Below are 26,895 nucleotides of genomic sequence, written 5' to 3' on the forward strand. Positions count from 1 at the left end.
AAGGTGAACAGTGCAGTTCACCTTGACAAAGGGGTACCTTATGCCCCGAAACGTTGGTATGCTATTTTTGCACTAATATACGTTTTGGAAAATTCCCAGAGTGCCGCTGTCTGCTTCTTTGCCTACTCCTGCACAACTGTTCCGGAAGGCACCTGGGTCCCTGACCAGCTGGGGGAGTGCCAGGTCAACACACACCTTGCTATATATATATATATATATATATATATATATATATATATATATATATATATTCAGGAACTAAATCTCCACTATTAATATCAGTTAATTTAGTGAGTGCAGAGCCCCTACAATGTCTGTTTAAACAATGTGGTCACAAGCCATAGGGCACCCCAAAACCAGGAAAGGTGAGTGCCGATGTTTAGTGTGTGTGTGTGTATATATATATATATATATATATATATATATATATATATAGATAGATATATATAGTGTGCCCAAATGAAAATGAGACTTTTGCAGTAGCGACGTCGTAGCTAATCGCATTGAGTTCATGTGTTTGCCGAGAGATTTCGTAGCGTTTTTCGCAGTTGCATATGCGTAGTGAACGGGACGTGGGAAGCACTTGATGTTTTCGCATCCCGCCTCATACCGCTGATACAACCGGAATATGGTGCACCGTACAAGACACTTCTCTCCGTACACCGCCTTCATCCTGCGACATAAGCATGCTCGCCTTCTGCGCAATGAAATTGGATAACATCTCTTTGTGCTGATCTGGAGAAATCCATCATGCATCCGACTTCGCAGAACAACTTTGCAGGAATAAAGAAAGAGAGGCGAAGCCATCCACTACTTTGCGCAACTGGGAAAAACGCTGCGCCATCTATCGGCAAACACTGCGTAGATACAACGCAGCTACAGCAAAAGTCTCCTATATTGCTGTTTTCAGATCTTACAGTTTTGTGTTCCTGTTGTTGGGTCATTTATTTGAGTGCAGGAATTTGCAGATCCACCCCAGGATCCCGCAGTAACCCCTTAGCTCTCAGGATACCCCTCTTCATGCGGACACTTGTTGATAGAAGCACTTAACCTCATGTTATGAACCACTACGACACATCTTGAGGAGCTGAAAGAATAACACGCTGACCATCTAATTTTCCTTTTCTTTCTCTACTAGGGGGAAGAAGAAAAAAGGGAAGGGGGGGTCAAGGGTCAGCACTGAGAGAAGGAGGGGGCGTGTGGAAAGATTTATCCAAGAACTAGAGAAAAAGAAAAAAGGGAAGGGGAAAAAAAAAAGGTTCTGTTTTCTTCTAGACGTCAGCAAAAGGCGTTTTTTGGTCACTTGGCTGAAAGTGCATGTGAGTGAGAGTTGGTCCCTGCCCTAGAGGGGGAGAGAAGACAGGGAGAGTTTTAAGGGGAGAAGAGAGGAAAGGAAGCAAGATAGGAGACAGTACAAGCAAAGTCAGACTGAGGGGGAAGTAAAGTCAGTTTTGGGAGAGAACACAGATTATCCACAGCTAGCAATAGAGAAAGGGAGATAACAAGATCCATCAAAGGGACAAGAAGGAACAATAATCACTGGAAGTGTAATTAGAACTTGAAAGTTTTTCAGAAGTTTCTATAAGACAGAAGGAAAAGTCTAATAAGGAAGTAAAAGGCATCATTTCAGGAGGAGGGAAGGAGAAGGGAAGGTGAAGGGAGCAGGACAAGGGGCATGGACAGAGCTCTTGGCCTGGATAAGTCAGGACCCCATAACACGATGCGGATTTTGGAAACTCCAGAACTTCCCCACAGCCGGAAGAACTTTAGTGTCAGTCACCTCTTGGACCTGGAAGAAGCTGCGGCTGCAGGGATGCACAGCTCCCGGGATCTCAGGCCACCAAACGAGGAAGAAGACAAGGATCCCATAACAGGGGGTAGCAGCGATAGCGAAGTGACAGTTCAGGAAGGTAAGTCTCCCCGTGCCAGCGTTGGGGACATCTGGGCAGTACCCATGAGAAGCTTCTCAGATATGGGGAGGGGTCAGCACTGTTTGAGGGGGTGTGTGAATCTGATGTCTGGATAATTGTTCAAATTAAGAAATATTTTCTGCTTCGCTGCTGCAGAGATAAGCAGACTGGGCAACGCTGCAGTGGGTCGCAGGACCCAAGGTAGTTTGAGAACAAGTTATGATCTGGGGCCGGGAATGAGATGCAAGCTCTTGGAACCACAATCCCTCCTGAACAACAGAAAAAAAAAGGTTTTCTGCTTTAGGAAGGCACATGGCTGTCAGTGCTTGCTGCAAGCTGAAATCCTCTGTGTCTCATATGTCTGGTGAGATCTATGGGTGACCTTACTACTGGCTGCCCCTGTTCTAGAGTTATGTAGTCCAGAATGGACAATTATATGGTATGGAGCTGTCCATATCTCTGAGTCGGTACCGTAGCGTATAACACATTACATAAACGTTGGCTGAGGGTTGTTGAAATCTGTAATGTTAGACAATCTTTGCATACTTTATCTGATAGAGAGAATGTTCTTATTTACTAAGATGGGAGTTCTATTCAAGATGGGAAGTTGCTATGCGCAACCAATCAGATTCTAGCTATTATCGTCTGAAAGGTGCTAAAAAAATAAGTAGATTATGATTGGTTGCTATGGCAACACCCCATCTTCAATAGAACTCCCATCTTAGTACATTGCCCCTTAAGCCTGATATAATTCGGCAATAAATCTCTGCCAGGGTAAGTAGCCCTGGTAACATCCTAAGTAATCTGCAGCTACATCCTCGTCAGTCATGTGGAAGACTATTCAAGTATCTGTGTCACATATGAAGTCACATATAGCGATAATCGCTTTATATGCATTCAAGTAGTGTTCTCAAGGGTTAATGAGAGCTATAATGAACCAATTTACCTCCTCCAAAATAATCAGGTATCCCTCAGTGATGTGGTTCCACAAGTATCGCAAGGAGAAATTGTTTGCACTACAGTGTGGTTTGGAATTTTTTTCATTTTTTTTTTTTTCACAAATATATTTTCAAACCAAATGTAATCATCCATTAATACCAATAGATCAAAGGACATTGTTGAAAAAGTTACACAGCCTGGGGATAACCTGGGGTGAGAACGGGTGAGAATATATACCGCCTGAATCAGCCAATAAAGTTGGCCCGAGAGTTTTAAATTCTTTAATGCCATATTATCTAAAATAGATCTGCCATTAAAGCAAAACGCTAGGTTCTAAAATTAATCCAATCTAGAACTTTGTTACATTATTATGCAAACCTGACAGGATATAATTTATTAGTATGGTACATATATAAATAGCATACAATATTAGGGAAAATGTTAATCAAATAAAAAACAAATTAGCATTTTGCATTGCAGACAAGAGTCGCAGACTTTCACACATATATATATATATATATATATATATATATATATATATATATAATTCAAAATTGTATTTATGTAAAAATAATCGAAGAATATGTTTTTTTTTTTTTAAACAACGAAACCCTAATTAATCAGACCGCCCCTTTCCCGGTACTCACAGTCTCCAGGGGGTAATTTTCGATTCTATTAATCATTCACACTGGGTAAATGGAGGTGTTTTCATGTGTTGATATAATGCCAACGTTTAATTAATTATATAATTTTAAATTCCCAATCTAATTAAATGCCAGAACTTGGAAGAGAGAGCAGTACAATAGAAATGATATTTGCGATTCAATATAAATTTACACAGTATAGAATTAAATACATATTTGTTGATAAAAGAAAAGTACATTTTGTTCGTTAGGTATTAGATAATAAATCACTTTTAAATGAATAAAGTAGTAATAATGATTGTAAACTTGCTGACTTAAAAGATAACAATCCCTGCGATGTTTGAAGCCACTAAGACCTGTTCACTTGTTAATTAGATGATGACAATGTTTTTTGTATTAGCATAAGGGGATACAATTGTCATATTTTGCAAGAACGCGATCTACATGCTGCAAAGTGACAATAAACTACTTTTGTAGCATGATACAAAGAGAAGAGCATAAATGTGGAAATGTTCAATGGAAAGAATTGGGCTTTTTGTTTTGCCCTACGAAAAAAAAAATTAAAGTTATTTTGCTACAAACTTGGAGTTAACCATAAAGTCTTATTTTGGGGAAGAATTGCACTTGGCTTGCTTTAGGAAACATATGCTTTACTTTTCCGATGCTACAAGGGAAGGTCACCGGACATAAATTAAAGGGCAAGCAAAGGTACATAAACAAAGAGCCGAGCCAGTGGTTTCCAAACTGTGTGCCGTGGCACCCTGACACTTGCAAGGGTGCCTTGGGTTGGTGGTACATGACCAATACTAATTATATATGGTCAATGTATAAGTGGCGTAGACCAGTCTCGTTGGCTGCCATTCATAACATAAGCAGACAAACATAAGCGAATCCTGTCTCTCACCACCTAAGGATACCTTATAAACACAACTTCTTTTTTTTTTTTACATTTCTCAATAAGAAACTTTTGTCCATCAAAAGAATTCTGATGCTCTTGTGTGCTGTGATACAAAAACATTTGGGGACCACTAGGCTAAGCTGTAATCAGATCCTAAGCAGTAAAAGTTCCAAAAACCAGAACAAGGGACAGTATTAAATGTAATGATGCGTTCTAGGTGATTAAAACGATGCATTAAGACCAAGAAGTAAATTTACTAAACATCGATGTTGTTCAATTTAAAACCGATGAGCCTCGATCTTTAGTAAATTCCACCCAAGCATTTGTTCTTCATTCTACACACATAACATTTTAAATATCATGAAGCATCGAGTGATTTAAGATAAATGGGCTGCACTGTTGCGTTCTGACCAATCACATGTGCAGGAGGTGAGAAGGAATGTGTTTTATTAATTACTTTATAAAGCTGCGAGACCCTCCTTTAAGTATCAGTTGACTGAAGCAACCTCTTGTCAACAGGATAACATTGACATCACAAAACCCTGTAGCCAATCAATGACAATCAGCTCCGCCAAGATTGCCCATATTTATTCATAAGTATCTGAAATACCCTAAAACTGTACAAACCACAGGAATGAGCAAACATTAGTCTAAGCGATTGCATTTATAGCTGTGTAGCAAAGCAGGTAGGTAAACAGTGTTTCCTTTTTCCAATTTCCAGTAATTAACAGTTAGAAAGTGGCAACGTGAAAACATGTACGGAGCTGTCATTAAAAATGTTTTTGTCACCAAGAATTCAGTGGCAGCTTCCCCTTATTGGATCTGTTCACCCATTGGATATGGTCATCGGACTGTTGATTTCCATGTGACTGTGATCCCAAATCAAACTTTCCCCATAGTAACAAAACCAATCTATATATAACATTTTTAATCTTACGCTTTGGAATCTTTATTTTTATCATTAGCTTTTTGTTGGCAAAATTGTTTTTTTGAACACTAATAACTAAGGAAGTGGAATGTTACCTTGAATCTTTTTTTAAAGACGCGCCATCGTCCAACTAGTACTGACTAATACTTTGTTTGCATAGAAATTTTTGTGCTACTGTATGTTGATTAAACATTTACACGAAGACTTCATTTTCACTATATCCTTTCATTGTTATTTGAATTTGTTGTAAAAATTATGCAGCTAGTCAAGTGCTATTATTAATTAAATGATGCATATTATTTAACGCCTAGGCAGCATGGGTACCGACCTACATACTGTGTGGGAATCTTATAGCGACACAACTGACCGGCACATAGACAACGAAACATTAACTTATTTATTTATTAACAGTTTCTTATATAGCGCACACATATTCCGCAGCGCTTTACAGAGGATATTTGAACATTCACATCAGTCCCTGCCCCAATGGAGCTTACAAACTATATTCCCTACCACATGTACACGCACACACAGACATTATAGGGTTAATTTGTTGGGAGCTAATTAGCCTACCAGTATATTTTTGTAATGTGGGAGGAAACCGGAGTACCCAGAGGAAACCCACGCAAGCACGGGGAGAATATACAAACTCCACACCGTTAGAGCCATGGTGGGAATCGAACCCACGACGTCAGTGCTGTGAGGCAGTAATGCTAACCACTACACCGTCCGTACTGCCCCGTACTGCAAAGAAATAGTAATAAATAACTAAATAACTGCGCTTGGACAAACCGAGTGTCCATACAAAGAGTACAAATAAATGTATTTATTTTAACATGCAGGGTAATTACTGTCGGTTTTTGCATGTAGCCTACACATGCTGGCCAGCTGTAATTTAAATCTGAGTTTGGACACGCTCCTCTCAAACATAAACCTCTTTCAACATTTTAAATCTGCTCCCAAGTGTACAAAAGTACAAAGTTATGCGCTTCGTTTTGTTCCCAAACAAGCCCCCCCCCCCGTCTGTCCACATTTTATTTTTGTAACGTCGATAACAAGAAATTGCTTACTGCAGGACACACCCCATTTCCTTGTAGCCCGCATTCGCGGTCTTCTTTCCCACACTATCTGTCCAGGTTTTAAGGATATCCATGCTTGAGCACAGATGTGTAAAAATCAAAATAACTGAGGCTCTTATCAAGCCACCTGTGCTTAATTATGGTTAAACTTAAAACCTGGACTGTTAAGCTGGATACACACTTTGTGCAAATGATATGCATGACAACGATATCTTTAACATGTCGTGCACACCGTCTACTGTGTACGCACTATATCGTTAATGAGTTAGTGGGTCGTTAACAACCCTCATGTTGTCTGAACATGCATTCAAACACTTTACAGAGAATATTTGAACATTCACATCAGTCCCTGCCCCAGTGGAGCTTACACTTATATTCCCTACCACATATACAAGTCCACACAGATATTCCAGGGTTAATTTTGTTGGGAGCCAATTAGCCTACCAGTATATTTTTGGATTGTGGGAGGAAACCGGAGTACCCGGAGGAAACCCACGCAAGTACGGGGAGAATATACATACTCCGCATGGTTAGGTTCAAGGTGGTAATCAAACCCATGACCTCAGCGATGTGAGGCACTACTGCCTCACATCGCTGAGGTCATGGGTTTGATTACCACCTTGAACCTAACCATGCGGAGTATGTATATTCTCCCCGTACTTGCGTGGGCTAACCATTACACCGATTTCTGAATGATATTGTTAAAGATATCGTTCAGTGTGTATATGGAGTATCATTCATCCGGGAGCACTGGATATAGGTGGCACCGCAAATCGTACAGTGTGGTGTACCTAGCTTAAGTGTGCCCAAGAACCAAGGTTGGGGAACACTGCTCTATGGAATTGTGTTTTACAAGTGGTGCCTGGCTTGTTTGTTTTCCTACGTAGAAGTAGAAATAATTCCCAGCCTGCAATGAATCTGTCCGCTAACAAGGTCTCAAGCAGCGTTACGACTAAGGGCTATATTTATTAAAGAGAGGGCGAGAAGTCTCCAAAAGTGATCAAATACAACCGTCAACCAATCAGCCTGTAACATGCCAGTTAGGATCTGATTGGCTGGTGCTTTATCACTCTCTATTTTATCACTTCTCAAGCTTAGTACATCTGGCCCATAAAAAGAGAACTAAGCAGTCAATCGGCACATAACTGCCATTGTTTTAAACAATGCCTGTAACATGACAGTTAGGAGCAGAATGGCTGCTACTTTATCTCCTTCCATTTGATCTCTCTCCAATGTTTAGTAAATCGACCCATAGAGAGAAATTTACTAAGATGTGTATTCTACTTCACATGTGATGTTGCTATGGGCAACCAATCAGAATCTACTTCTTTTTTATTTAGCACCCTATAGAGAAGTAGAATTTGACTGGTTGTTATGAACAACATCTAAAACCCCACAGTTTAGTAAATATAACCCTAAAGCAGGGTACACACTATGCTATATGTGTACATAGCGAGATCGCGAGTCGGCGGGACCCATCAGGGGAGCTGGCATCAGACGTACTGTCACACTATGCCTGCAGTAATTGAGTGCTGGTGGCGGCCATGTTGCATTCCGCAGCATGGCCCTCGCTAGCAATGTCTCCCGCCGGATTTGGGATTTATGTGTCCAACTTCAATTGTAAATTTCATTGTAAAAACTAGGTTGCACAGTATTTGTTCGATACATGCAAAAACGGCCAGTATCATCCCTGCATGCAAATAAATAAACAAATAAATGCGCTTGCACCCCTGTAATGCAAAATGGTTTGTTCCAGGAACAAATGACGTCTTCTTTGCTATGTTTTTTGTTTTTACTAGCAATACTTGTAGCAGTGAAATAAAGGGTCCGATTCAGGATCGCTCGTAGAGATCCAATGGTCGGGGTTTGTGCATGCGCATTTCTGTGCATATGCAAACCCTGAAAGCGAACGGCTTTGGCAAGTTGCACACTCACTGGGCCGTTCGCTGCAGGGAGAGAGGGCCAGGGGCGGACGGGGTCGAAAACGGGGCTAGCCCAGGGGAATAACCAGTGTTTTATGGCGGCCCCCGTGTTCCTATGGGAACACGAGGGGGCCTATGACTGCCGTTGCGATGGTTGACATAACAGGATGACAGCCTCCCACCCCTTCTTCGTCCTAGCGCTGGTAAATAAAAGACGGTTGAGACAGTGGTACCGAGGGGATACGGCGGCGGTGGTTCAGACGGGCGAATGTCTCAGGCGCTCAGAAAGCTGCGATGTAAGCTTAATGAGCCAACCTGAAGTAGGGACAACGTTCTTTTTCTGCATAATTAGTATCAAAATAAAACAAAGTACCTATGTCAGTAGTTTAGGGGAACCAGATATTCTTTGTGAATACCTGACACTTTTGCTTTTCCTAAATCTGCAGTGATACAGAGAGCTGACGTTTTGTTTGACGGCAGACATCAGCCGAGGTAGACCATTAATTGCATAGCGGCGTATAAACAGGAAAATATTCAATATAATTGATGCCCCTGTTTATAAAACACATCACAAGCCATGTTATCATAAAAGAGATTAGGTTTCCACTATTTCCCTGTTTATACAACAGGTTACAAGTAACCAGTGACCTGCAGGGCTGCAGCCAGGCACATCAAAGAGGCAGGAGGCTGGAGAAGTGACACGTTACTCAGGGCTAATTAAGCCGAAACCTTTTTCCTGGCCATAAGTTCTCTTTCATATGTACGTTGTATAATGGCGGTGAGCAAACACCGCAGGACTACAGGCGGCTCAGAGACTGCAATTTTTAAGTATCTATTGCAATTCTTTTATTTTATTTTTGTTTATCCTGCCGTGGACATTATTTTCCCTGGCCGCTGCTAATGTTATTCTTGCATCTCCACCCAGCCGAACACAGGCCGATTGCAGAGAGGGTGAGAGATACAGGAAGGGTCAGAACAGACAGCGAGGCATCTAGGGTCAGGCCCCTGTTCTGTTACTACAGGTAGGGGATCTGTTATCTGGAATGCTTGGACCAAGGCTTCTCCAGATAAACTTTAAAGGGGTTGATCATAATCTGGAGCACCATGCCTAAAATATTCTACAATGCATTTAAATAGGACTTCTGTCACCCCCTCCCCTCTCTGTCACATACCATCCCCTCCTGATGAAAGTGCTCCTCATTGTATAGGATGAAACACCAGTGGCGTAACTAGTCACACTAGTGTTTACTAGTGCGTAAACACTACTGGCATAACAGGAAGCCCCATAGCAAAATTTTGTAAGGGCCCCTTTGTACCATGCAGTGGTCAAAAATGTATAGCACACATGTAACTGTGACAGGGAAGGTGGCCCCTCTCAGCTCTGGGCCCCATAGCCGCTGCACTCCCTGTACCTATGGTAGCTACAGCCCTGTATATGACACATGTAACTGTGACAGGGAAGATGGCCCCTCTCAGCTCTGGGCCCCATAGCAGCTGCACTCCCTGCAACTATGGTAGCTACACCCTATATATAACACATGTAACTGTGACAGGGAAGATGGCCCCTCTTAGCTTTGGGCCCCATAGCAGCTGCACCCCCTGCACCTATGGTAGCTACACCCCTGTATATAACACATGTAACTGTGACAGGAGAAGATGGCCCCTCTCAGCTCTGTGCCCCATAGCTGCTGCACCCCCTTCACCTATGGTAGCTACACCCATGTATATAACACACGTAACTGACAGGGAAGATGGCCCCTCTCAGCTCTGGGCCCCATAGCAGCTGCACTCCCTTCTCATATGGTAGCTACCTGTATATAACACATGTAACTGTGACAAGGAAGATGGTGCCTCTCAGCTCTGGGCCCTATAGCCAGGGCTTGTGCAAGGCAGGGGGGTAGTGCTACCGCCGCTGACTTGCTTCGGCGCACGGTTCCACATGGGGGGGGTGTTTGGGCGCTGCTCAACTGGATCCACAGGGGGGGTGTGCAGCCGCTACTGACCTGCTCCCAAGTGCCGCCCTCAGGAGGCCGGCACACAGGCAAATGCCTAAAGCTGCCTAGTGGTTGCGCTGTCCCTGCCCATAGCAGCTGGGGTGCCGGATAATGCTCCGACAGTGGGGATCTCGACAGTCAGTATCCCGACTCACAGGGGCTATTCTCCCTTGTGGAGGTCCACAACCCCCATAGAGGGAGAATAGAACCTGTAGAGGGAGAATAGAACCTGTGGCGAGCAAAGCGAGCCACTGAGCCCACAAGGGGTTTTTTTGCGCTTGCCCCCCCTGCCGGAGCACCGGCAGACGGGATCCCGATGTCGGGATACTGACTGTTGGAGACCCATACCACACCCAGCAGCTGCACTCCTTGAACCTATGGTAGTTACGCGCCCCTTGTGAGATACTATTGGCTCGATCCTGTTAGACAAGCTCTGGGTACATCTGCGTGGAAATGTAAGAAAAAGATCCACAACTCACGTCCTGATCCTGTGACTTTTTCGCCCTGTTCTGCGAGTCCGTCGGTCATGTAAATGCATCACATGCCAATTTGGGGCTAATAATTTAGAGGCCTTGGTGACTTTGTATGTGCATATTACAAAATAATACATTTTCCTCTTCATGTATTATTATGGAATTTTCTGGATAAAAAGTTCCTGTCTATGTCATACCTGTACATGCAGATTCAGTATACAGTAATGTGTAGGGGAAGAGATGACTTAAACAGACTTGTTTTTGTAAAGGTTTCTTTTGATGTTCCTACCACTGTAAAGTGAAGATGATCTCATTCTGGGAGGCGGCTTCTTCAGAAGGGTTTACACTGCAGATGTGTTTTTCCATCCTTGATGCGTTTTTGTTCATTATTTTTTGTTTGGCTGAATACTAGCAATATAATATACAATATATATTTGTTTCCCAGCTACTGTAGTGTTTTAGAAATGTTTGGTCGCGCCCCATAATAATGGGGATAAATGAATTAATCCCACCGCTGCTCCTTGAGAGTACCCACATTTCAGCGGTAAAAGAACAGCAACATAGACTGTATTTTATTTTTCCATACAGTTCGGTATTTTAGCTCAAAAAACATTGACGTGCGCTTGCCTTCATCATGACACATGCCAGAGACAGAGGGGCGGAGGGCTAATTTGAAAGATCAAATGCTAGGGATCTGGTGAAAAAACCAGACCAAAAAAAAAAAAAATTCCCGGAATTGCTAGAGAATTACAGTAAATATGGTAACAGGAGGGTTGATTAAACCAATTTAATGAAACATAAACTAAAAGCTGATTTTTCAACACTGTGCAAAAAATGTAACATGGAAATATTCATTGTAATCACCATTTAAATATTCATAAATAAAATGTAAGTTGGAGGGCAGCTAGCCAGCAGGGAGTCTGGGAGTGTTATGCCCCCCAGATTGTAAGGGTATGGGTCATAGTGGGAAATGCTATTTCACATGGCATGTTGCTATGGGGACCCGATCAGATACTATTATCATCTAGAACAGGGATGGGGGACCTTCGGCCCTCCAGCTGTTGTTGAACTACATATCCCAGCATGCCCTGCAACAGTTTTAGCATGGACGAATAGCAACACTGGAGCTAAAGGCATACTTGCCAACTTTGGCATACTCCTTTCCGGGAGAAGCCCGGAGAGGAGTGAAAGGGGGCGGGTAGAGGCTTCCTTTTGGGGGGCGGGACACGGGTGATGTCATCAAGCCCCGCCCCCATGACGGGCTGAAGCCTCAATTTGCGGGTCCGTGGGTGGGGGGAGGGGCTAAAAATGACTCTAAATGCCGCGAATTGCATAATTTAGCCCCGCCCCCTCCCCGCGGACCCGCGAAAGTCATAGTTTTTAGACCGCGGGGAGAGGGGGAGCCGGGGCTGTAGGGAAATGCGGGAGACTTGCCCCCCTTCCTGGGGGACCGGGAGGGGGACCCGATTTGCGGGACCCTCCCGGCCATTCCGGGAGGGTAGGCAAGTATGGCTAAAGGTTCCCCATCCCTCATCTAAATAAATTCTGATTGGTTGCCCATAGCAACATCTCATGTGAAATAGATCTCCAATCTTAGTAAATTTCCCCCATAGGGTTGATACAATGAAGGTCAACATACATTAGGTTGACCATTAAAGGTCAACAGCGCTTTGGTCGACACATGAGATAGGTCGACATGGCTAAGATCGACAGTCAGATGGTCGACAATGGAAAAAGATCGTCATGAGTTTTTCTTTTCCTTCTTTTCGAACGTAAGTCGACATGGACACCACATCAGTGTACCGGGTCCCCTCGCCATGCTTCAAACAATGTCGACCTTTTGACTGACAACATTCCCATTGTCGACCTAATGCTTGTGTCGACCTTAGCCATGTCACCTATTTCATGTGTCAACCTAATCCCTGTCGACCATTTAGTGGTCAACCTAATGTATGTCGACCATAGTGTTGACCTAGCGACCATATCCCGATTGAAACACACACACACACACACACACATAAACATACACACACACACGCACATAAACATACACTCTTTCCCTGAACTGTCGCAAAACTGTCTGTTTTGGGGAGTGGAAGGGAAATTATTTTTTTTTGGGGGGGGGGGGGATGTTGCAGCAACTTCTCTTTCAGTCTAAGCAGGGGAGAGAGGGAGGCTCTTACAGCCTTTGTCTGCGATGGAGTCTGTGGCTGGGTAAGGCGCCAGCATCTGACATTAAACCAGATGTTGGGAGGTGCCGATCACACGCTAGGAAAGTGCAGCCACATGGGCATGAAAGCTACACAGGAGGGGCCTGTATACAGTCTGCCTGCAGGCAGGGATGTAGAGTGGGGGAGCCGTAACCAGAGAAGTGCCACCAGGTCTGTAAAATGGGCCATCTACAAGGAGCATAGGAGGAAGGAAGAGGGGGCGGTTGGAACAAATATTTAAGAAGGGAGAAACGCTTGGTAAAACGTTCTGTAGACAAGGCTGGCTGGCGACGTACAGATCATCTAGATGCAAGGTTACCGAGACGGGCAAGAGACAGAGGGCCTGATTCTGGTCAGCTCGCTAAGCAGCATAAAATCGTCACTCAGCGAGCCATCTAACGCCGGCCGCCAGGCAAACAAATGCCCGCCTACCGCCACCGAGCGAATATCCCCGCCACATTACGAATGGATGTTTTGCATAAGCATCCATTTGCAGGGGAAAAAATCATTCGATGGTCAATAACCATCGAATGATTTTTCCCCTGTTCGCACATATAAGTCAACCTTGGCTTGCCTATATTTGCGGCATCCTGCTCCGAGAACGGGCAGGGGGCGGCTGGTGTCTTGTGACATTAGCCGCCCGCCTCCGTAAGGCAGGTGCCATCCTGCGTTCGCATGGGGACGCCAGGCGGTTTCCTGGCAGCACTGACCGTTTTTGTGGGTATGCGTTTGCATGCGAACACCCCCTGCCCGCCTCCATCCTGCCCCCTGTGTGAATGCCACCGTGACTATGCAAGTCGCCAAAGGCATCCGCGCAAACATCAGTCCCCGGGGTGAATACGCTGGAGAGCGAGTCCCAGAACAGAACAGTCCCAGAGTGTATAACAGACTGGTAAGCTGCTGTCCAGGGGAAACCAAAAAAAAAAACAGGATTAGCGAAGGCACCAGGACGCTAATTGTAACCACATTGAAGTGCTGGTTAGAGGATGAGAGAGACGGTGAGATGAGGTCAGCGGGTGTTGTGATCATCACCGTATAGGACCTAGGAGATCTTTTATGGAGGTCCAGCTGGGTCGGAATACGCTATTACAGGATAACCGCATGGTTAGACAAAAATGATGTTTTTTGAGCATAAGTTAACAACATAATTTCCATTACTGGGAAAACTTCCTTCACCACAAACTGCATAGACGCCGGCAAACCACAGGCCCCAGTTTGCTAAATGGTGCTCAGCATTAAGACGTTTGTGATGAAAACTTCTACGGCTTTATCCAAAAACGGTCTCTTACAACTTACAAAACAGTGGGAGCATTTTATACCATCCCATGTCCGTAATGCTGTCAGAATACAGATCTATTAAGCAACATGTCATTAGTGGGAGTGAAGGATTTCTATATTACTTGGATTATTTTAGGTAGACGGTTCTACGAGGTCTATCGTATTAGTTGGGAATTCCCTCCTGGTGTGGAGAAGTGTAAGGCTCGCTTACGGAGCCCCCGGACTCGCACTTACTTGTCTGCAGTCCTATAAGTGTGCTTACAAAGGGCCCAATTCAGACCTGATCGCTATCTGCAAAGTCGCAGAGGACCGCGAGTAGATAGCCGCCGTCCAGACAGAAAGATATCCGGCCCCGTGTAAACTTGAAAGTGAATTGCGAAAGGATTGCTATTCGTTGTACACTTGTGATTCCAAACGCAATTCACACACCAAAAAATGAACTTTACAGTCTGTGCAAATGTGAGTAAGAGCCTCCTGATTCAGACCTGTTCGCTAGGCTGCGTACGTTTGCTTATTGGCGCATGCGCAGACCCGCACCATCGGTCGGGGGACAGAATTTGTCACGCAGAGAGCGGATCTGAATCACCCCCTAAGTCTGACTCTTCCACAACTCTGCGGAACTCAAGGCCCGTGGGTTTTCCCGGACACGTGCAGTCATTCCGTAATCGCTTGATCTACGAATTCCCTGTTCAACAATCAACTCTGAGGGGTAAATTTACTCAGATAGGAGTTATATTAAAGATGGGATGTTTGCCATAGCAACCAATCAGATCCTACTTCTTATTTATTTAACACCTTCTAGAAGATAATAGATAGAATTTGATTGGTTGCTATGGGCAACATCCCATCTTCAATAGCTTAGTAAATTTACCCCTGAATCAGGCCCTAAATTCGCAAGTCCTGAATGGGATTGGACCGTGAAGGGGTCGAGTTGCAGTCCCATTGCTGCCTTTTTATACATTTCCAATGGCAACTAGGAGTGACACCTCTGTTTGTTTTTATGTATAATGAGGTGGAGGGTTTATTATAACACTGAGGCTTTGTGCTAAAACCTGACTGATTTGAAAAGATGTCACTGTCACATTTGGTTAAACATAAGGGTAGGCGGATATTGGCGAGCTCCGGTTGAACAGCTGGATCACGTCCGGTGTCACTCGAGACAGTGCAGCCGTTAATGGCCGCACATGTCATTCTCCGCTATCAAGTTCAAAAGTGTGATTTTAGGGGAAAGTTGTCATTTTGTGGACACGTTCTGGCCAATTGCTCATCTGTGATATTGGCTCCGGGCTAGGGCAAGGCGAAACACGTGTTTACAATTTTCCATGAAAATGTACCAGCTATAACTGTAACACATAAGTCCCCCATACACTGGTACGATATGGCCTTTCCCTTATTACCACGATTTCCCCAGACTGATAAATTGCATGAAAGGTGTGATATTGTATGTCATTTACCTCTGATTCTGAGCCGGAGATCGCCATGGCTTCCACAGTCGCTAGGTCGACACATGAAATAGGTCAACATTCATTAGTTTGACATGGTCATAAGGTCGACACAAGCATTAGGTCTACACGGTAAAAGTCAACATGAAAAAGGTCGACATGGGTTTTTCTATCTTTTTTTTTTTACAAAAAGTGTTTTTTCCAAGTGGGCATAGAATGAGAATATAATAGTTTGCGTAGTGTAGCCCGATGCATGGCGGACCAAGCGGTACACTTATACGGTGCCCATGTCCACTTGTGTCGACCTAGACACCAACAAAAACATGAAAAAGTGTCGACCTAGTGACTGTCGACCTATAGTGGTCAACCTAAGTTCTGTTGACCCCATGCAAAAGGACTGATTACGATGTATCGCATGCGATACCTGGGCTAAGTGTATGGGGACCTACAGACCATCCATTGGCACTTATGTCTGACTTGGTGCCTGGTGCCACATTGAACACATATCACCTGCACATGTCCCCACGTTACCTGTGTATATTATGCAGAGTTACATATCTGTAGTCCTCCCAGCCCTATGCATACACTTGGATTGACACCCATTATCATCAATGTATGCTTACGCCCGTCTAATGATACTCCCTGAAACAGGGGTATCTGCTTTTACACATAACTGTGCATAACCTGCACATCCATTGGCGCACCCTCACTCAACTTTGTCTATGTGAGAACACCATAGTTCCCTACTTTCTGGCTGCCCTTTCCAGGAGTGTGGCTACTTGTTTGGGGACGTGGCCAGAGTGATCGCGCTGTTTTAGCCATGCCCCCCACATGCAATGCCATTTTTAAGGCATTGCACTGCGGGCCATCATGTGATGTCAGCCGCCTGCCCCGAGCAGGCAACGGCCCTCTTGCATTCCCAGGGGAACGCTCAGCATCTTCATGGGGATGCTGATAAAATTCTGGACCTTCCCCTGCTCTGGGCCAGTGTCTGCCCCCGCCCTTCCCTCTCTCTCCCCTACCCATGCGAGTGTGATACTCGCCGAAGACGATTGGCAACTACGCATAAGCGCAGACCCCCCACTATTGTATCACGCCCAAGATACGCTTCCCAAAATTCAACAACTGTCAGCTTTTGTGGAATGAGATATGGCTTGGCCACGCCCCCAATACCTGGGCCCACCAGATCTCTTGGCGGCCCTGGTGGTGATCAAACAGCTTCCTTTACTGTCTCTGTGGGCTTTATTCTAGTTCATTCTTTCTGACAAATTCCTTCTTAGATGGACAAAACCATGTGCACTGCAGGTGGGGTAGATGTAACATGTGCAGAGAGAATTAGATTTGCGTGAGTTATTTTGTTTCTGTGCAGGGTAAATACTGACTGCTTTATTTTTAAACTGCAATATAGATCTCACTTTGAAGTAAAACCCCACCCAAATCTAATTCTCTCTGCACAAGTAACATCTGCCCCACCTGCAGTGCACATGGTTTTGTCCATCTAAGAAGGATTTTGTCAGAAAGAGTGAACTAGAATAACCCCCTGTGTTACAGGTATTCTAAATAGTGTTACACTATGATATATTTCCTTTTTCTGTTTTATATTCTTTTGTGTTTAATGAGGAAACATTATATCAAAGGAATTGTCAACCCAAAAACTACTCTACACCAGTACATAGAATGACAAAGGGCCTGAATCAGCGACCGACTAAGGGCCTAATTCAATCCTGTTAGCAAGGCTGCGATTTTTGCAGATGGACAAAACAATGCTGCGCTGCAGGTGGGGCAGATGTAACGTGCCCCCAGACGGCTGCAGACTATGACTGATCTGAGTCAACACACGTCATAGCTGGACGACAGCCGATAGATTTTCGTACATATCTGACTTACGTCTTCCTAAATTTTCTAGCTGTGGCTCCCTCCCCGTGATGTTCCGGGGTCTGATGCGGCAGGGATATGACTGAGGCGTGGTTTTACTGAGAGTGATGAATTTGCTACAAATCATCCAATAATAATATAAGAAACAAAGGCCCTTATTCTAGTTGGTGCGGTAATGTCCGCGTGCGGTCGGTCCGCCGATGTTTTGTGTCTGCGCATGGGCGAACGGGACGCACGTCCAAATTCTGCATGAAATGTGTACACTACGAACAGGGGGTGGAGAGGGGCGTGAAGGGCTGTTTGGGCTCATTACCATATGTTTACACCCCACGTTTCATGGGCGTTAATGCGGTCGTGACACACGTGTAGGGGCGGACATATGACATTGCCGGATGTCAGCTGCCCGCCCAGATCCCTGCTTTTGCACGGAGAAATGCCCGTGTGGTCTGAGGTTGCGGGAGCTGCTTGACCACTCGGTCCTGCATTCGATGGTCTGCGACCATCGAATGATGGGGGAGGTTCCCTGAGATGGAGGAGGTGTATTCATGAGAAATACACTTGCGGTCCGTTCGGACAGCTTCTTACCGCATTCAGGCGGAGTGAGCGATCCGTACGAAAGGCGGGGTTTAGGACGCATATTCGGCTCCGTCCGCACAGACCAGAATAAGGCCCAAAGTCTTGAATCATAAAAATGTGAAGCGAATCGGACATAATTTTTTTTTTTTTTATGTGATATGACAGCACTTAAAAACGTATGCGCGTGCTTCTGACTCCGCTAGGAATTCCGTCACAGTCATCATCAGTGTGATAATTACACCAGGGTGAGCGCATCTGTAACTATCACCCCTACAGGCGGTAGATCTACTTAACCAACCAGATTCGTTACCATTTTTCTATTGCATTGTAGAAAATGATAGTAAGTATCAGTATCTGTTTGTTTGCTTTTTTTAACATCTCCAGTTTTTATTTTTAAGGTCGACAGTCAAAAGGTCGACATGAGTTTCAAGTTTTTTGTCCTGAATTTTGACATGGACCCTGAATCAGTGTACCGCGTCCCCTGGCATGGCTCTCTGTGATCGGCACACTATCATATTCTCCCTCCACAGCCTTGTGTATGGTAGTGTATGTCGGCACAAAAAAAAAAACGTGAAAAACTCATGTCGACCTTTTGACTGTTGACCTTCCCATTGCGGGAATTACACGGCTTGCTGCCCTCGGCACACTATTATATTCTCCCTCTATGTCCACTGGGATGATAAAAGTATGAACAAATCGGTGAAAAATAAAAATCATGAAAAACTTATGTCAACCCTTTTCCATGTCGACCAAGTACGCCTTTTGCTTGTATCGACATTTTGACTATGTAGAACCAATGCATGTCAACCTTTTTTATGTATCAACCTTTTGACTGTCCACCTTAACACTGTCAACCTTATGACCGCATTCCATGCCAGATAGCGACAGCCGGGTAAGCGGGTCACAAGACCACATGATGCCTGACGGCCTATCGGATGCAGTACATTACAGCAGAACCTCTTCTCTTTACCAGTTACCATTTCAGTATAAAAATAGCATTTCCGCCTGACGGCTGTGCACTTCCACGCCGCCTAGCACAGAACCCCTGTGTTGTAGGGCTCTGGCGGCCGCCACCTCCGCCACGATTCATAGCCGGCCACTTTCTTATTAAAAAGGGGAAAAAAAACAGCACTGTAAATGTTGCCTTTGCTAATTGGAGACTAGTTCCAGCAAAACCAATTATCATCAAGTGTATTACAGGCATCAGTTGCGGTCCAGGTATAATAAAAGCTGTGTTTCCCTTAGAGCAGCTGTGGTGGCAGCGTAGGTTTTAGCTGGGGGGGGGGGGGGGGCAGTCGCTCCTGTCAGCGGCTCCATTCCCCTAACAACTAAAGAGGTGAAAAATCCATGAGAACATTTTTGTGCAACATGATCACTATCCCACATCCCCTTCCTCTCTGATTCACAAGTCTGTGAGCCTAACCCCTTCCATCCCAGGAAGGCCCGCAGCACCCGGCTGATTAATGGAGTGGGCTGGTTCTTTACAGCTTTTGGGGTGATTCAGACCTGATCGCTCAGGTCCGAATTAGGCCCCGTCCCTGGTGGTTGGAATTTGCTCATGCGCGAATATGCGTATGGGCAAACACACGGAGTGAACGCCTTTGGCGTGTTTTACACTCGTCTGGGTGTTTGCTTACTGGGGGCGGCCAGGGGACGGGTGCTGGAGACACAAAAACGGTGGGCGTGCCCATGAAAACGCTGGGCGGACACCTGGGAATGCAGGCGTGGCGTGGCCTGCTTGGGGGCGGGCAACTGACGTCACATGACATCAGCACATGCCCCGAATGGGTGTGGATAGCGGGCGCTGGAAAAATCAGTCCAGGCTGACTTTTCTTAGCAAATCATTTGCGAGCGGATGTGTTAGTATACATATATCCAAGCATGCTAGTGAGGGGATTCGATCGGCGGGGAGGGGGTGCGTTTACCTGCTAGGTAGGCTGCGAATATACGTACAGGTCTGAATCAGGCCCTTTCTCCATAGGAGACCCACAACCCTGGTATTTGTGTGGTAGAGGGTGGAGCCATTGATAGTGCGAATGGTGTCATCGACGTGGGGGGGGGGACAGGGTGATGTGCGGGTGCGGGAGACCAAGTCAAGTATGTATTAACTGCTGTGATAAATGTTTGTAAGTGAAGTAAGTTATGATCAATTAGTACATTAGTTACTCACCCCGATGCAGTCACTTTTCCTACAGTCAAAATACCGACCACCCTTGACGGATGGTCAAAATACGGCCACGTTCAAAATACTGACATTCATTATGTCGAAGTGGTCAAAATGCCGACACAGCCAAAAGTCGATATGTGTTTTTCAGGATTTTTTTTCTTTGAAACTGACTTGTTTATACTTTACCATCCCGGTGGATGTGGAGGGGGAATATAATATTTCCTGAAGTGCGCACGAGCGCAGCAAACAATGTGAGGGGACGCGGTACACTTACAGTATACAATGTCCATGTCCACATAGACACCCCAAAAAAAGTAAAAACAAACCTACTTTTTGACCTGTTGACATTTTAAATAGTATAAAATGCCGGCATTTTGACCATCGGCCAACGGTGGTCGGTATTTTGATTGTAGGTAAATCATACTGAATCCTAGAGGGAAAATTGTTCCTAATTATACAAGGTTTAACTTGGCTGTATTAGGCCAGGCTCACATTATACGACTATCTTTTGCAATCCACTGATAATCTGCGGATCGGGCCCATTTTTGGCCACCAATGATCAGCGAATCGATCACAGGTTGTCCGCATTTAGAAGTATATGCCCAACATTTCCACAGGGAGGGAACCTAGATCAGGGTTGCCGACTTTTGTAGTCTCCTCTCCGGGAGAAGCCCAGAGAGGAAACTTTCAGCAGGACTTTGGGGGGCGGGGCTTGAGTGTGTCATCATTAATCCCCGCCCCCATGATGGTAAATGGCCTGATTTGCCAATCTCCGTGGAGGGGGCGGGGCTAAAATGACGCGTGATTACACTTTAGTCCCGCCCCCTCATCGGAGATCTGCAGAATCGCAGATAGGGTTAGTTTACTGCCGTGGTCAGGCAGAGGAAGCCGCGAACGGGGGGCAGAGCGGGGGTCCCCCAGATACCGGGAGGGCTGCCCACCTTTCTGGGGGGCAGGGAGGGGGACCCAAGTGGCCATATGCTGGAGAGATTTATCAAAGCTTGGGAGAGCGGTACAGTTGAAAGAGCTAAACTACTAAACAATCAGCTTCTGTCATTTTGTAGGCCCTTTCACACACACCCAAGAATCCGGGTTATTGCTTGAGCAAGCCAACGTGACCCAGGTCTAGGCTTGGAGTTATAGGGTCAACCATGTTTGTGCATCCTAGATCCGTTACCCAAGTCCCAACCAGGGTTATTCCTTGGCCAGCTGCAGCGATAAAGGCAGACCTGGGTCATTGATGTCACGGGTCATCCCTAATAGACTGCTGATTGGCTGGCTCAGAAACATAACGCCATATCCAAGTGCCCTGTGTGAGCGGCAATGACTCAAGACGAGGGATAGGTATATCTGACCCCAGGGTCTGACTCCTCTACAGTATTCCAGGTTGGACACGTGTGTAAGGGGAATTTGAAGATGATTGGTTGGTATTTTATTACTCCCCAAGCTTTAATAAACTACCCCACTGTGAGATATCTCACAGTGGGGGACAATTACTAAGCATTGGACAGTAATAAAGTGGATAGAGAGAGAAAATACTAGTCAGCCCCTAACTGTCATGTTACAGGTTATGTTTGGGAATGACAGTTAGGGGTCAAAATGTTGGTAGTTTATTTCTCTCCAATGAATCACTCTCCAAGGCTTAGAACATCTGCACTCATGTATGTCAATGATATCTGCTCGGTTTCAGGCTGTCAGATAAAATGTATGTTGGTCTAGGCAGTGCTATGGGCAACCAATTAGATTCTATCTATTACCTTTGAGGGGATGCAGTTCAAATCCCGGCGGTCGGAATCCCGGCGTTCAAAATCCCGACACTTTCTCCCTCTATGGGTGTCCGCAACACCCATAGAGGAAGAATAAATTAGTGTGCCGAGCGTAGCGAGTCACCAGGCCCGCTGCGTGGCGAGCACAGCGAGTCCGTAATGGGGGGCGATCCATGTCCCCCCCCTTGTCGGGATTTCGGCGGTCAGGATTCCGGCGTCGGGATTTTGAATGCCGGGATTCCGACCGCCGGGATTTCATATCAATCCCACTTTGAGAAGGTGCTAAATAAATAAATAAAGAAGTAGATTCTGATTGGTTGCCAATAGCAACATCCCATGTGAAATAGAATTTCCATCTTAGTAAATAAATTCCCAAATGTCAGTCAGGTAGTGCCTCTACTATTTGTAGGTGACCAGTGAGGTTGTAAAAAGCGAAGAAGGGGTTGTCACGTAGAGGGGGGGGGGGGGGGTGTTTGGGTGTGAAGCTGCAGACCATATCTGTCCCTGCATGTGATAATTGGTACATCCGTGCAATGTATAATACATTAGGGGTTATTATAGTTCACTCTTTCTGACAAAATCCTTCTTAGATGGACAAAACCATGTGCACTGCAGGGGGGCAGATGTAAAATGTGCAGAGAGAATTAGATTTGGGTGAGTTATTTTGTTTCTGTGCAGGGTAAATACTGGCTGCTTTATTTTTACACTGCAATATAGATCTCACTTTGATGTACACCCCACCCAAATCTAATTCTCTCTGCACAAGTTACATCTGCCCCACCTGCAGTGCACATGGTTTTGTCCATCTAAGAAGGAATGTGTCAGAAAGAGTGAACCAAAATAACCCCCTTTGTGACAGTATTATCACATCTGTTTTTAAGGATGGAATTTAACAATAATAAATCATACTTGCCTACCCTCCCGGAATGGCCAGGAGTCTCCCAAAATTTGGTTCCCCCTCCCGGCCCCCCGGGAAGGTGGGCAATTCTCCCGCATTGCCCTGGAGCCCCCTTCCCCGCTGTACCAAACAATGGGATTCGCGGGTCCACAGATTGGGGGTGGGGCTAAAATGACATGAATCGCATAATTTCGCATCACTTTAGTTCCTCCCCCAATCCACGGACCCACGAATGGCCGAGTTTGACTGCCAAGTGGGCGGTGCTTGGTGATGTCATCCTTGTCCCGCCCCCCTGACAGGCACAATCAGGTCTCCTATCTGGTCTTCTCCCGAAGAGGAGAATGGAAAGTAGGCAAGTATGTGATAAATGTTTTTTATTATTTATTGGCCGGACACCATTTATCTATCATAACGATTCATAACAAGAGTATCACTCCTTTGTATATCTGCCCCATAATGCTTATGACACTGCTTCTATTTGCCCTACCACAGTGACTTACTACTTACTAGTGTTGTCAGGACACATTTTTTTGTCATTATATCTGGCTGGATATTTAGTATAGATACAGGTGAAGTCCTGAAAAAAAAAAATTAAATGTATTTGGTATAGTAAAAATGAAATCACATAATGATCGCTTCACTTTGATTGCTTAATCATTATTTTTTTATTGTTATTGTTGTTAAATGCGGCAAAAAGAAATTCGATTTATTTATTTGTCCTATAATATCAAACAAAAGTAAAAATAACATAAACATAAATTTGGGTTCAAACGAGAGAAATATTGAGAGCAGATTGTGTTGTGCGCACCTGCTCCTGAGCTTCTTGGGAGGCAGTAAAGAATGCTGCCTGGTCAATCTGATTGTGAATCACACACAAACAGAACGACCAGGCAGCATTCTCTTTCTGCTTCCCAACCTGCAGAGAGACAGTGAATGGCTGTCAGCATGCTGATTGGTAGATGACTGAAGCTAATCACCAATCAGAGTTCTAACAGCCATTCACTGTGAAAGTGGAGAGATGGCACGGACCACAGAAAGGTGTTATGATTTTTTTCCCCTGTGAATGGGTGTGTAGGGCCCCCAAATGCATTACTTTGCCTGGGGCAATGCAGTAAAAACAGCCCTGCCTGTATTATACTTTGTGACCTCCTTGCATCCATATTATTCCTGACGGCCGCCGATTACATGACTCAGTCACCTTCTCCGATCCCTCCTCAATCTCCACATCTGAGCTCAGCGGTGTTAATTTGTAATACCCACGGAGAGTAGGATTTGAATTAGCTTATTTTTCCTCACCTGTCATCGTCCACTATCGAATTTCCAGTTTATTTTCCAGCGGAGCTGTTAATTAATTAAATGGCGGATCTGGCGATGGGGGAAGAGGTGGGGGGGCTACCGAAAGGATGCATTATACCCTCATCACCTCCCAGAGAATAATAAACAATGAAATACAGTCCCATAGCTCAGCCCGGACCGTGTTTATTTATATATTTGGGGAAGATTTATCGTTTTTTTTCCCCTCTCAGGACCCTTCCACAGATGACAGAAAATGTGCATTAAAGAGCTGTAAATAGAATGTGTAACCCTTTCCGCCATGTTGCGTTGCCCTCAGCCCCCGTGCAGGGACTCCGTGTCACAGTTATTATACAGGCCGCCTCACTGGGGTGTTGTAGTGAAGCGATAATTCCAAAGGATTAGCTATTATTTATAGAGTTGAAGTGTTAACATAGCCTCGTTGAATAGCTACACTTTCAAGGCATTACCGTTTTATACAGCAAATTCTCACACGCTGAATTTCCCCATAGGGATATACAGGTACGGAAATCCTTGCAGTGCCCCGGTATTAACCCTATAATTCCTACATTATTATAGTTCCTATAAAAACCTTTTTTGATTGGCTGATAGTCACACATTAAGTGGCAAGCCTTTATAACATAGGGATAGAAAACGGTCATCTTAGTATTGGATAGGAGACCCACAAAAGTTTTCTTCGAGGCCCGAATGGCCAACCATAATAGGCAACAGTTGTGTACAAGGCGTTAACAATCTCCAGTACATGGAACATTGTTACAGTTCCCTAAAATGACAAAAATAAATGGATATAAAGTTATTTAAATTTTCATTTTAGATGAATTTTCTACTTGGTTAAATTTGAATAACCGCGCCAAGGCTAAAGTATTTCTCTGTATTCCTTTCTCTGTTCAAAGCTCCACCAGGATACTGTGGCACAAAAAGGGGTATTCGGTTATGGGGAACAGCGCCTGCGGATATCATCGATAGTTACTGCACACTGACATTGCAGTTTGCGGTTGCGCTGTGCCTTATAAATGGTTACAAAGTCTGTGTACCGCTTGGCTATCGCTACTAACTAGATACCTACCATAAACTGTATTGCAGGGTTATCCAGGAAGTATAACTGTATTGTAAATAAATAATGAAAGTATCTGATAGCTTACAGTTATGATACCACGATGTACTATATCAGTGAGTCCCCAGCGAGTCTTCCCAACTTTTATTTTATTTGTTTATTTAAGTAGTATACATTTGAAAGGCAATACCAGGGAGGTTGTGCTGTTTAAATGATTGCTACTTTAAAACACCGCCCAGACTTGCCGGGAACTCGCCTTCAAGTCATGGCTTATTACATTTACCCCCAAATGTATTTTAATAAACCAATGGGTCTATGTACTCAGCCACAACACCCAACTGCCCTGTTTTTGGGGGAACAGTCCTGTTTTCAAGGGACTGTTCCAATGTCCTAACCGTGGAACAAGGAACAAGTTGACCATGGTGAAAAAAGGTTGCCACAAATTTTTTTATGATTTTTTTTTAACCGACTTCTTCTTACTTCATGATCCAAGTAGACATAGAGGGGGGATGTATTAGTGCGCCAAGTGTAGCGAGGCTCCGAGACCTGCGAGGGGACATGGTACACTAATACGGTGTTCATGTTGGCATATGTCGACTCGACATAGGCACCACAAACCCGTGAAAAACGTGTGTCAACCTTTTCCTCTGTCAATCATTTCATGTTGACCTTTTGCTTGTGTCAACCTTTTGTCCACGTTGTTCTACATCATGTTGACCTTTCTCATATGTCACCTATTGCCTCTCAATCAATATTGGTCATCCTACTGACTGCCGACCTAGACACTGCCGACCTAATAATCCACACTTGTGCGACATAGGTCACGCAGACGCCCCATGGTGTCACCCAATGCCGTGACCTAGGACAAAGCACTAATGCAAGCAAGAAGCGTCTACTTAGAGATGGCCATCGACCATCGATTCAAAGTCATTGATGGTTTAAGACCGATTTAGAATAGTTTTGCAAACGATGAGGGAGTACCAGATGTTCACCTCCATCGATGGCACAGCATAACCAAATATTTTGGGGGGGGGGGATTCTCCCAAAGGTGCAGAGACACAGAGCAGAGCTCCACCCCCGGCACCCGTAAAGGCCCACCCCAAGATTCTGATTGGCCCATGGACCAGTCAATCAAAGAAAATAGATCACCATCGATAGTCAAAAACATTGATAGTCATCCATTAGAAATGATGCTGCCATCGAAGACTGTTTGTACTATCTCTATCGCTGCTGCTGTGTAGGCAGCAGCGATGGAACTTCACCCACATCTGAATCAGGCCCCGACATCAATGCAGCATGCGATTACATTTTTTTTGTTGTTCCAATGGTTCCCTTTAAAATAAAAAAACCTCTGCTGCTCTCTGACTCCTAATGTTTCTATAACCTGAAACTGTATTTACAGCTGTGCAGTATAAGTAAGTGAAGTACTCTCACAGCTGGGCCATCACGGCTGTCACTCAAGTAGATTTCCATTCTGATTGGTCTTTTACTGACAATGTAGAACATGAAAAACCTCCAATATGTTTAC

General features: G+C 44.7%; 1 protein-coding gene across 1 annotated transcript in view; it reads left to right on the forward strand.

Moving 5' to 3' along the window:
* Window positions 1-1,319: 1,319 nt before the first annotated feature.
* Window positions 1,320-26,895, forward strand: part of PRRX2 (paired related homeobox 2) — a 54,289-nt gene continuing 28,713 nt past the window's right edge. The window contains exon 1 of the mRNA XM_083158764.1: window positions 1,320-1,910. Within this exon, the coding sequence (XP_083014890.1) occupies window positions 1,676-1,910 (235 nt within the window). The 5' untranslated portion in view covers window positions 1,320-1,675. The remainder of the gene's footprint in view (window positions 1,911-26,895) is intronic.

This window comes from Crinia signifera, chromosome 9 (genome assembly GCF_055691185.1).
Source record: "Crinia signifera chromosome 9, ASM5569118v1, whole genome shotgun sequence".
Classification (NCBI taxonomy): domain Eukaryota; kingdom Metazoa; phylum Chordata; class Amphibia; order Anura; family Myobatrachidae; genus Crinia; species Crinia signifera.